The sequence below is a fragment of the Ixodes scapularis genome, unplaced genomic scaffold (genome assembly GCF_016920785.2).
Source record: "Ixodes scapularis isolate PalLabHiFi unplaced genomic scaffold, ASM1692078v2 PGA_scaffold5__190_contigs__length_132052651, whole genome shotgun sequence".
Classification (NCBI taxonomy): domain Eukaryota; kingdom Metazoa; phylum Arthropoda; class Arachnida; order Ixodida; family Ixodidae; genus Ixodes; species Ixodes scapularis.
In genome coordinates this window covers 107,512,111-107,524,886 of record NW_024609880.1, presented here as the reverse complement: position 1 = coordinate 107,524,886, position 12,776 = coordinate 107,512,111, and the positions used below count along the sequence as shown (strand labels likewise).

At 45.1% G+C, this 12,776-nt stretch overlaps 1 protein-coding gene across 1 annotated transcript; it reads right to left on the bottom strand.

Moving 5' to 3' along the window:
- Positions 1-9,899: 9,899 nt before the first annotated feature.
- On the bottom strand, positions 9,900-12,307 carry LOC120842690 (estradiol 17-beta-dehydrogenase 8-like). The gene is made up of 3 exons (XM_040213844.1): positions 12,136-12,307; positions 11,364-11,569; positions 9,900-10,320 (listed from the first exon to the last, which is right to left on the bottom strand). The coding sequence occupies exons 1-3, from the start codon at positions 12,305-12,307 to the stop codon at positions 9,919-9,921; spliced, it is 780 nt and encodes a 259-aa protein (XP_040069778.1). The 3' UTR covers positions 9,900-9,918.
- Positions 12,308-12,776: the final 469 nt, after the last annotated feature.

Genomic DNA, 12,776 nt, shown 5'->3' with positions numbered 1-12,776 from the left:
AGGATGCGAAAACCACCCTCACCAGGATGGTGTTTCTTGCGTACGACAAAGCTAAAACTTTGGTGTCTCTATGCCGTCCAAGTTCGTCTGTTCCTTTCGCAATATCGTGCGTTTGTCTACCTACCAAATGAGTATACGTGCTTTTGTTTCCCCCCGACCTCAACAAATGAAGGCGCGCGCTTCGCTGCCTCGTCAATTCTCGCTTCCTGCGTGTTCCATATGTTGCCCTTAGATTCACGTGCCCCTGCGTGCGTTACGACGTGCCAAATACCAGTTTTGGAGCACCTGCTCGCATATTGCATACGCGTAGGTAACTACTGAAGATCTCTTTCTGTGTATATTAAATCCACCACCCCAACGCCAGATCCACTCTTCTGGGTATTCATTTCATCGTCGCAACATGAGCACTTTTTGTTTCCCGCGTGTGCGTCTGGATGTTTCCGGACGCATATCTAATATGCAAAGAAAACGCAAACACAGACGCAACGAATCACGTACGAGATCAGAAGAACGGACCTGTTGAGTACTACTCCCCCACCTTATATACAGACCTTCCTAACAAATACTCGACCCCAGGGGCAACAAACCGTTTTCGAACTTAGTCACTAAGTTTGAGGCTAGATTCTCACCGCCGTCCCTGGTTATCCTGACCGAGTGGACTGTGATTTCGATGGGCGCAGCCTGCGTAGCCGCAGTTTCAAACACTGCTGGCGGATAAATTCTCCACTTTTCTCGCTGTATTTTGGATTTCATAGTGTACGTATTTTCGCGAGGACATTGAGAAAGCATCGTTATTATGAATCGAGAAAAGAAAAGGAAGAAAGAAAAGTGAAGCACAAGAAGATCGGTATCGCGGGAGCGGCGGTATTCGAATCTGAACGGTCGGCTGCTCGAGTGGTGCACTAACCGGCTCCGTCCCGGCGTCAACGCCGCTAAACATCAACGTAACCGGCTTTGTTCCTGCTTCAAAAAGGGGACCATCAACATAACGGCTCCGTCCCGAGATCGAGGCACCAGGATCCGACATCACCAACTCCTTTCCGACATCGCGGCACTAATTACTCCCTCATCAACGATCGAAGGGCCAACATGGAAGGGCACCAGCGACCCGAGCTACGACCCCAGTGGTGACTATACTGCCTACCGAACGTGCTCTAAACAATCCAATGGGTTTCGTTTTTTTTTTTAGTTTTTTTTTAACGTTGCTTTTTTTTTTTTTAAATTTACTTCCTGACTTAAATACGTCTTTATTTATGCCTTTGTCGCAGTCTCCCGAGCCTTCATCTCGCCATCCCGGACGGACCATACATTATCTTACCCAGCTGAAAACACGAAAGCAATTTTGTGCGTCACGCCAAGCTTATATCTAGAAGAAGCTCATAGGAATTACTTCACAACAATCGAAATTTAGAGCATGCATTTTCATAATATGATTAGTTTCTTACCACCTTTAAGAAAATAAGTAGCTGTGCAAACTACATGCTGAATGTCTTACTCTTGACTAGGTCTCTTTCTGAGTATTTTTGGTGTGCTTGATGCGTGTTGCACTTTTTGTGGCCCGTCATTATTTTAATATGAAATTATAAAAGCGCATAAACACGGAATAAAAAACGTTAGCTTTATTATCATTAAGGTCACCTCCAGCCTCTAAAACCCATTTGATAGTCGCTTCACGAAACGTTAGTACAAAATCTAAACTTTATTAACACTTGGGATTGCGCTAGGCAATGTTATAAACGTTGTGAAAACCACCCTTCACACTCTTAAGACATCTGGAACATCTATTTTCCCGCAAAGTACTTAGAAGAACCAATCGCTCCAATTTACAGAGGCCACTCGGCGAATGCCAAGGCTTAAATATGTATATATTTGAAAAGACGACTGCGCTGCGACACCTGAGTACGACGCAATCAGCTAGGACATGTCACCGCGCTGATGTCTTTTAACCCTCGAGATATTTTCAGCCTCCTCATTCACCAACCTCCCTCCGTAGACTGCACATACATTTTTATCACCCGTGTGCTTTCCGGGAAGGTATACCCTTTAGGCTTCTTTGCGTGTAAGTTTGGATACCTTTTCTTTCTTTACGCATGAAGTTTGCTTTCAGAGTCACGGTACTCAAGCTTCAAAAACCAGAAAAACGATTAGAACCACAAACCTAGAAGAGAACGGACTACGGCTTCAGCCTTTGCCAAGTTAATGACAAGGACGATGAGGTGAACATCTCTTTCGGCTAATGCGTCGCAGATAGCCTTGCCAATATTTCCACCACCTCCGGTAATTACGGTCAAGCGTCCGCAGAACGAACATCCCTCGGGCCTCGTCGTCATTTGTGGGTGCTTTCAATTTAACTCTGTACTCTAATGTCCTTCCTTGCAACATCTGCTAGATCCTGCCACCCGGTCGCGGAGCTATCTCAAGCAATTCCGCCGTTACACGACCGACAAAAGTGTCTAAGATCGTCGCTCAGAGCGGTGCAGTATAAAAACTGCCGCCAGGCCTCATGCGAGCCAAGCGTGTATATTAGGGCTCATTTGATTTACCCACTCCGACTACATCAGCCTACGCTCGGTATGCACCACCAGACTAGATTTACTATAGCAGCCTTTTTTTCTTTAAGCATATGTCGAGAGTGCCCACAGTCCTTCATTTTTTTACATTGCAAAAGAGATTTTGCGCGAGGGCTAGTAAATAGAGCGACCCGAATAATGGCAAACATATTTCTTGTTGCTTTTTATGGCCATCGTTTTAAGGTTTTCAAGCTCGTCCTCCGCAAATATAGTGTATTTATGTCTAAACGAGACAATACAAGTCGCCTACCAATAGGTAAATGAGGTTCATATGCGTGTCCTGGCCGACACTTATAGTCACGAATTAATATAATGACCAAATATGGTATATAAGCATTTAAATGAACAAAAGTGCGTCTTCTTTACTCCTTTAATATTCGACGCAGGTTTGGAACGCACCTACGACGACAGCCCCTCGGCGGTATTTACGTACAGGAAATGAGAGTTCATTCACCTCTCCGCTGCTCGGGGCTATCGGTAACTCTTGTTACCATCGCTTCGTTGTCTTCTTCACAGTTATTTTTTTGTAGCCGTTGCGATACTGGGGTGAGACATCCTATTGAAACCCGATGCCGTTATTGACTTGTCAGAATGTGAGCTACATTTATACATTTCTCATCCGTATAAATCCCCTAAGTTGATCATGTTGGTCTTCGCACGCTGCCGATATATTTACCCCTTTAATGACTGTTGCCCTATTAACGCTCCAGCCAGATTTTCACATCTAGGGGTTCAGGATTTTGTTGAACCATTGCAAAACTTTATGTGAAAGAGTTTGCTTATGACACACTCTACCGTCGCCGTAATAGAAAGTCAAGTTAATTTATACTACACCAACAACTCTGCGGAGTCACTCAAATTACCTTGAGAAGCTGGTATTGCAACCATCCCAAACGTACGACCATACTACCCTTCCCTTTTTGTCAAAGTACACCCGCCACGCCCAGTCATGGCCACTTTCACAAACTGGGTACTTCACCAACCCTAAAATGAAGATGATCGACCGTAATTTAATAATAAACCAACGGAAAGGTCTTTCCAGTCTCCTAGCGATTTCATTGACTGTGACCAGTCCATACTTCCACAGATATAGACGATGACCCATCAGAAAGAAACAAAAAACGCGGCGCACGTGGAGCGAAAGCTCGCACTGCAGAGCCCAGGGATCTTGGGTTCCATCCCCACACCTGCCCATTTTGATCTGGACGAACGTCGTATCGGCGTGCGGTCATGTATAGCTGAAATGCTCCTTTACAGCTGAGAGACAAGTCGCCAGTTAAGGCAGACTAACTGTACGAACATAAAGATATGCAATCACAAACACGCATGTTGATTAAAGGGCCGGTCATGCCGTATTTCACCTGCGGAACGTAAAGTGATCTAAAAGCACGTCATCGGCGTGTTGAAGAATGTTACTTAGCCGTCATCCAGCCCTTTGTGGTTCCCGAGGTACAGTCGGGGACAAAAGTCTCCAGGACACGCGAGCTGCGACTGAAACGCATTGTTCTGCCATCTGCCGGCGGGTCGCCTGGTTTCGAGATCACAGAAAAGCGCATGCGCGTCCTACTGTGCCTGCCAACATGTGCGCTTTCCCGCTCTTCTGCGGCGCGGCGCCTAACTCGGAATCGGGCGCGGGGTACCGCCTCGGAGATAGCGCTTACTGACATGGCACCTATAAAGCAAGAAGTCACGGCAGCTCAACTGAGCGATAAAATCAACTGGTTATAAAGCAAGGTGCGCTGACACGGCGAAATGCGGCGCAATGCCCCAGGTGATATCTCGTGTTTCGGAATGTGTAGCAGTCGCTCGTAAGCCGCCAGCGCTATCTCCGAGGCGGTACCACGCGCCCGATTCCGAGTTAGGCGCTGTGCCACAGAAGAGCGGGAAAACACACATGTTTGCAGACAGAGTAGGACGCGCATGCGCTTTTGTGTGATCTCGAAACCAGACGACCCGCCGGCAGATGGCAGAGCAATGCGTTTCAGCCGCAGCTCGCGTGTCCTGGAGACTTTTGTCCCCGACTGTACATATGAACAAAAAAGACGGCTCATGGCAAGTTTGTGTCGACTTCCAGCGTCTTAACAAGCTAACTAAAGATACGTTTATCTGCTTCCTCGCATCGCTGAGGTGAAGGACGCACTGTCAAGCTCCTCCTTTTTTACGTCTGTAGCTCTCTGTAGCAGTCACATTGCCAAATCCCGGCTGGCGACGGTAATAAGCCGAAAACGGCGTTCGTAACGACGGATGGTGTCTTGCAAAAATACTCCAAAAGCTGGGAGACGTCATAATTAAGTAAGAGCACCGACTTGACGCAACAGAAAAAACAATTTCATTACACGTTTCGCCTCCCATGCGGGAGGCATCTTCAGTAGTTACAAAGCAAATGCAAGGTTCAACCTCAAGTCAACGCGATTTATCAAGAGTGTCCGTATAAGCTTCGTGGAAAGGGCCGCGGTTTTTGTTACACACGGATGTGTCCCTGCGAACAAACCCCGATTCTAGGAGCTTTCGGGGCCCTTATCTGTCCTACCTCGCCAAGGTCGTCGCGGCCGGAAAGTCAAAAGAATGCCCCATTGTCCACGCATGGACCACCAGTTCAGTCTTCAGTCGCGTCGCGTGGGATACGTACGTGACGTCACGCTTGTGTTCTTTAAATCTGGTCTCTCTCCTCCTTCCGGTTGCACCAATGTAGGACGCTGGGCAGTCACTGCAGGGGATCTTGTAGATAACCCCTCTCTGGATGTTCGCCGGGGTTGGGTCCTTTGGTTTGGAAACGGAATTTCCAATAGTTCTGTACGGCTTGAAAACAGTTCGGATGCCAAGGGGCCTCGAAGCGCGACTGAGAGTTTCGGAGACTCCTTTGACATAGGAGATGCACACTACATTCTTATCTCTTTCCCTTTCGGACGGTTGCACATTTTGTTTCATTTGGTTTTTGACCTCGTCAACAAAACGCTTTGGGTAGTGACGTTTCATTAAAGCTTCCTGTAAATGAATCATCTCATTTGCATCATGGAGGTCGTTAGATGGCACGGTATTTGATCTGTGTACAAATGAACGCAGTACTGATTTCTTGTGTTGCACTGGGTGATGGGACAAAATATCCAAAAAATTAGCAGCTTCACATGGTTTGCGGTGCACACCCGTTTCAATCCTACGGTTCGGTTCGCCTGTCCTCATTACAGATACATCTACTAAGGGCAACTTGCCCTGCTGTTCTGCCTCACAAGAAAACTGTATCGCGGGGTGAACACTGTTTAACTCCCGGTGAAAATCGTTAGCATGACTTTTATCTAAAATGACTAAAAATGCACATATCGGCGGTAAAACGATGAAACACGATGAACATGAAACAAACAAACAAATGAAACAAAATGTGCAACCGTCCGAAAGGGAAAGAGATAAGAATGTAGTGTGCATCCCCCATGTCAAAGGAGTCTCCGAACCTCTCAGTCGTGCTTTGAGGCCCCTTGGCATCCGAACTGTTTTCAAGCCGTACAAAACTATTGGAAATTCCGTTTCCAAACCAAAGGACCCAACCCCGGCGAACGTCCAGAGAGGGGTTATCTACAAGATCCCCTGCAGTGACTGCCCAGCGTCCTACATTCCTGCAACCTGATGGAGGAGAGAGACCAGACTCAAAGACCACAAGCGTGACGTCACGTACGCATCCCACGCGACGCGACTGAAGACTGAACTGGTGGACCATGCGTGGACAATGGGACATTTTTTTTTACTTTCCGGCCGCGACGACCTTGGCGAGGGAGGACAGATAAGGGCCCCGAAAGCTCCTAGAATCGTGGTTTGTTCGCAGGGACACATCCGTGTGTAACAAAAACCGCGGCCCCTTCCACGAAGCTTATACGGACATTCTTGATAAATAGCGTTGACTTGAGGTTGAACCTTGCATTTGCTTTGTAGCTACTGAAGATGCCTCCCACATGGGAGGCGAAACGTCTAATGAAATTGTTTTTTCTGTTGCGTCAAGTCGGTGCTCTTAGTTTAAATAGGATGGAGTCTTTCAGTTCAATGCAATGCCCTTTGGCCTCTGTAACGCTCCCGTGACTTTTGAGCGAACATGGACCTTAATTTCTTCTCGTTATCTTGGCGACGTCATTATTTTCTCAGCAACATATCAAGCCCATCCATATTAGCTTCAACACGTTCCGAACCGTTTTCACTTCGCAAATTTTCAACTAAACTAAAGAAGTGCACAATTGGAGCTCCAGAAATTAGGGAACTACTGCTGGGGCACCTAGTCATCTCTGGCGGCATCCGCCCAGACCCAAGCAAAGTTCAAGCTATCTCTGAGTTCCCTTTTCCCAAATCCCCGAGAAACATCCGGGCTTTTCTTATACTCTGTACCAACTTTTGAAAATGTATTCCTAGTTTCTCGGCTCTCGCCGAAGAACTTAACGAGCTGCTTCTAAGTGGGGATCCTTACATGCTACAATTCTAATCCGTTAAACGCGCCCTTATTTCTGTCCCAATCTTCGATTCATTTGTAGAGGGCGCTGACTCCGAAATTTAAACGTACGCCTCACCGTGTATGCCGAGACCGCTGGTACTTCAGCTGCCACAGCCCAAGAAGTTGCCTACATGATCTTGTACGGAATTCTGCTGCCACACAAAGCACCCCAAGTCACATTAAGCTATCAGAGAACTCTCTTTATTGCTAAGGTTCTAGGTTAACGTTCGCTCCTTACTAGCACAATTCACAAATTGATCATCACCTATCACAGCAAGCCAATACGTTAACGTAACATTTTCAGAGACGATTTCCATGTTCGTTGCGGAAAACCCTTCAAATTGGGAGACAATCGTTTTTCTGTTGAAGGTATTGAATTGAACTTTGCCAATTCTTTCTTAAAGATACCGCTACTATTATGGTTAAACTGCAAACGATAGATTGGCGCATTATACGCTATATCTTTGTAGTTGTCTTCCCAACGCCATATTTGCTACTTTAGGAATATTATAAAGATGAAATTCAGAAGGCATAGTTGCATATAAGACTTGGTTGGTATCACACCCTTTCTGCCCGGCTTTTCAAATACTTTTTCTTTTACAATATCCGCCGCAACAATCGATCGGGCATTTTCTTGCACCTGCGTTCTGGCCCGGCACCGCTAATTTTACATTTTCTAAACGACCACATGCTGGTGCACCTGCCTTTTGTTCGAACTGTACTCTAGAACAGATTTACTAAAATCGGCATCTATGCCAAAAACAAAAAACAAAAAACGTTACGGCCTACTTACGTTTTTTCTAATATCCGCAATAGCAGTATAGACTATCTCGCATTTGCATCCCAGTGCTAGTGAAGGGCAATCATATTGGAGTGAAAATGAAAATGCAAATCAAGCACACGTTGTCTCCACCCGCACGTTTATTTAAGATAAAATTGCAACAAACGTGTAGGAAAACGTTTTTGAAATAATGTAGTGCAATACCAAAATGATAATTTGTTGACTTGCATATATATCCTGCTAAACATGAGTTTACCAATTCCCTAAAAATATCTAGACACAAAAAATAAATGCCGGAGGACACTTAAGGCTTTGTTATACTGCGGCGTTGAGCGCAGCGAAGCAGCCTAGCGCTGAACGCGCGCGTTTCATTGGCCGGCGAGCAGGAACTCGATACCTGCGACCAATCAATATCGGTGTATGCTGCTCCACGGCGCGTTTGCTACGCTCGACGTCGGAGTATAATACAGGTGCATACCCTCCCCCCTGCACCCTCCCCCCCTCCTCCTCAAGTGCTGCGCTCTAGTTCGTCATTACAAAGAATTGTAAACCTCTTCAATTTTGTTTCGAGTAATGTTTCTACAGGTATTATAATTTAGGAGGACGGATAGGACGACATTGAGGACGAAGTCCTCGAGATCGACGCCAAATACGGCGTCCAGGACGACCTCCAGGACGATTTCTAGGAAAACGTCAAGAACGACGCCGAGGAAGACCTTTCGGGCGACCTTAAGAACGACGTCTAGGACGACATCAAAGACGACCTTAAGGACGACATCGAGAACAACGCCTAGAGGACGACGTCTAGGACGACCCCTAGGACGACCTCTAGGACGGCCTCAAGGACGACGCCAAGGACGGCGTCGTCCTTGAGCATACGATTGAGCGGCGCGTGCTTGACGTATTTCCATGGCCATCTTTCGGGTACAGCGACGTTGCCTTTTCACGCAGTGGTGCAAGTAAGGCTTTCACCTCAAAACTAGTGAACCTGTCATGGAGAAGTTCTCAGGAACCTCCTAGAAGTTTGATTGCAATGCCTGACATTTTTTCATACATTTACACGTTACACAAAAAAGTAGCTAAATACCGTTACTCGTTACTTACTCAAAAAGTAACTAATTACGTTACTCGTTATTGATTCTCAAAAGGAACGCGTAACGTAACCTCGGAAGTAACTATTTGCTTTTCTCGTTATTTTGACGACCAAATGCACAGCTCTTTTTGTTTCATGGTTTTTGGATTCCTTTCAGTAGTCGTTGCATTTAAGCAATAGCTACCGCTCCGGCGTTTTCATCAGTTATGTTCTCCCGCTTTCTTGAAAATACATCCCCGGCTCCGCTGAAGAGTATTTTTATCAACGCGCTCGAAGGAACGCCAGTGTTGTGTTGTAGGAAGATCTGATAAATATAGGATACCCTTCTCTCTTTTGTTCTTTCTGCTTCTAGAGTTCGAAGTTGACAATAAGTTCTGTGCTTTCTCGGGTTGGCAACCTCCGGGTTTACATTCGGTCTGTACACGATTCTAGAAGACTCAACCAACGAACCTTATCGTGTTCGTTGGGTTAAGGACATTTCGAGCTGTAAAGTTCGACTGACGTATTCAGCGAGGGACGATGCTATACCCTCTTGAAGTTTAGTTGTTTTTCGGGTTATCCATCTTCCTTTGTCGCAATAGACGCTTACTCAGGTTTAAATTAAAACCAGGCTGTTTAAACGTTGTTGTACAGTGACCCCTCGAAAGTAACAAAAAACCGTTACTTGTTACTTGGCCTTAAAAGGAACTAAGTACGTTACTCGTTCCTTTTATAAAAAAGTAGCCAAATTAGTTACTCGTTATCGAGAAAAGTAATTCCGTAGAAGTAACTCGTTACTAGTAACGCGTTACGTACATGGCTTCATTTTTAATACTTTGTTAGCAAAATCCTTTCAAAGAAACATCCGCTGCCACACTGGTACTCTCAGAAGGTTGCTTCCATCAAAGTAATAAGAAAATGGAAAATAATAAGTTTTTAAAATAGAACTTAATGGAAGTAGCTAAGAAATTAATTGTTCTTTGTAATTATTTCTTCCTCAATAGCGGTACAACTTTTGGAGCCCTAATCACAGAGCACTGCCACCAGCCACTTCAACCGCAGTGCCAGTCATGTACGAGCTCTCGGGCGAGCAGAGAAAGACGACCACGTCAGCGACCTCAGACGGCTGGGCGAGGCGACCAAGTGGAACCCGGGACGAAATTCCTTGCTTCTGGTCTTCTGTCAAGAACCTTTGATCTGAAGTCTTGGTCAATCCCGGAAGCACAGCGTTGCACCGAATTCCTTTGTCTGCAAGATCCAATGCTGCTGTTTTGGTAAGGCCAATAATAGCGGCCTTGGAGGCTGCATAGCTGCAAAGTCCTTTCCAGCCCGTTTTCGCGACAAGACTGGAGACGTTGACCACGACTCCTTCAGTTACCCCTCCCGCCAGCATGTCTTGAACAGCAGCTTTGGTCATCAGGAAGGTTCCCTGGTAGATATGAGAACCACTTAGAGAACAGTGTACTCCATGCCGACTTCAGCGCATAGCAGCGACATCGCTGCCCTTACCGTATTTCAATATTCGATACCTCCCTGGATCTGGTAGTTTACCATACGCTCGAGGAGCTTAAGTTCACACGTGGATATTAAGAACGCGCATCAATAACCTCGGACATATTTAGTGCATTCAAAAACGCGTCTAGGATAAACCCAAAGTAACTCCTCATTTGATTTTGTTTAGAACTCTAAATTTCGTTCCGGCCCAAAAATAATTTCAGTACTTTTGCAAAACGTTTAATATGAACCGTTCCAGGAACTGAAAAAAGGCACGTATTGCTTTAAAACATGTCTTATCTTTAATTTCTTGTGGGGACCTTGACTGCTCACTAAAGCGAGCATCTAAGGAAAGGTTTAACTATTCAGATTTCGAGATAAATCTGACTCAGAATGTAGAAAGCATGTTAGCAATGGGTACCGTTCCACCCAAAAGTATCGAGTATGCATTCTGTGGCAAAACTTTTTTTTCCCTTTTTTCCAACAAATTACATTTTGTTCTGTTTTTCTCTTTGTATCGTTTTAAATACTAATATACGATTCCGGAAGATTCAATGACATCAGCGGTCGAAAGAAAAATAAGGCTATACTGTAACATCTGAGGGAAGGCATATATGCTTAAAAACAAGATAATTTTAGCGTTTCGTTTTTTTTCCAACCCATGTTTTTCATGATAAAATTGTCTACTTCACAATTTGCGAAAACAACAACAGGTCCTGAAAAAAATGGAACGTCCCAACAGCCAGACGAACGAAGAATCCTCAAATAGCCCACTCCAACTCTGAATTATATACATGTCGACGCAGTTTCTCTTGCCATTCTAAAAGAAATTCAGCACGTTGCGCGTTAGCATCACTCGCACACGAGCAAGCTCTCTTAATGCAGTTGGGGGAAAACAAACGTTGCCCTTTTAGAGTTATGACCTCACGTTTTTAATATTCATTACAATTTCCTAGGTATTCAAACGTTTAAGCTTACTTTGAGGTTGACGCTGATGACTCGATCAAAGGTATCTTCGCTCGTATCGACAATCGAGGCGCTGAGGGCAAATGTGCCGGCACAGTTCACAAGAATGCTGGCAGGACTACTGTAGACCTCCTTAATTGACGCAAAGAGCGTCTGCACTGATGATGATTCAGAGATATCAACTTGCATCGCAACGTGCTTCCCACTATCGCTCGCAACTGGAAATAGACGTTAATTAATTTTCGAAACAAAGCATGATTCAATCAACTTCAACACAACTTATTTTATAAACCGTTATGTTACTAAGTACCCTTACCATTATAGGTAAACCATCATAATTACTGCTGCCTGAATTGTTTCTGGCTAGAATTTTTCACCTCGTTCTGTTTGCGACATACCCGTGGCATCATCTGTTGCTCCTAAACTATAATACTGAAAAATTAAAAAAAAATATCAATACAAAACTAAAGACGACACTATAGCTTTCATGATATTATTATGCAACTCCTGCCTTTCAAACCCCTTTCATTGAAAATTTCTGAAACTCGGATCACTCTCCAAATTAACTGCCACTGTGCATCGTTCTAGGCATTATTTGAAGAGATTCTAAGTATTAAAAATATATATTATTCGCAATACTAGAAATAATATAAACAAAATGTTCGATAGTTTGTCAGACCTTCGCTCTTCGTTTAGGTTCCTTTCTTTCTTTAAGCAAAACGTCTGTAACTTCATTTCCACCGTTTCCAAGCATACCACAAACAAGACGAATAGAGGCACAAACCTGGAAGAGCATTACAGACTTCCTCAGCCGTATCCAAGTTGATATCAGCGACGATCATTTGAGCATCCTTCTCAGCTAAGGCATTCCAAATTGCCTTGCCGATCACTCCTCCGCCTCCGGTCACAACGGCCAAGCGTCCGCGCAGCGGACCGCCATGGGACTTCGTAGTCATTCTTTGAGATGTTTTCAAATTCAAACTCTGCTCTGATATCCTCCGTTAAAAACCGCTGGAAGGTTTTGCCACCCAGCAAAGCTTCTATATCAAACAATGATAGGTTTAACAACCGACAATGGGCGTCAACGTTGTTGCTTAAAGTGGTGCTGTGTGCAAAAAACCGCGACAGCTTTCAACGAGCCGAGCGAAAATGCCGTGCTTCGAGTATACATCTATACCAGCTGCGCCAGTATATTCTCCGTTTCACTTAACGATGAAGCGCAGCGGAAGCTACGGGTCAGTTGAGCCAATCCAACGCTTTGGACGCAGCATGTGACTGCCCCGTTCGCTTATGTCATGTGATGCTCAGAGGGCATTTAGTTGCTTCACGTAACGTGTAACGGGCTTCATGATCCATCGTAAGATGAGACAGTGTATATACATTCGGTGTACACCACCTGACTCGATTTACGAGCGCTGCCTGTTT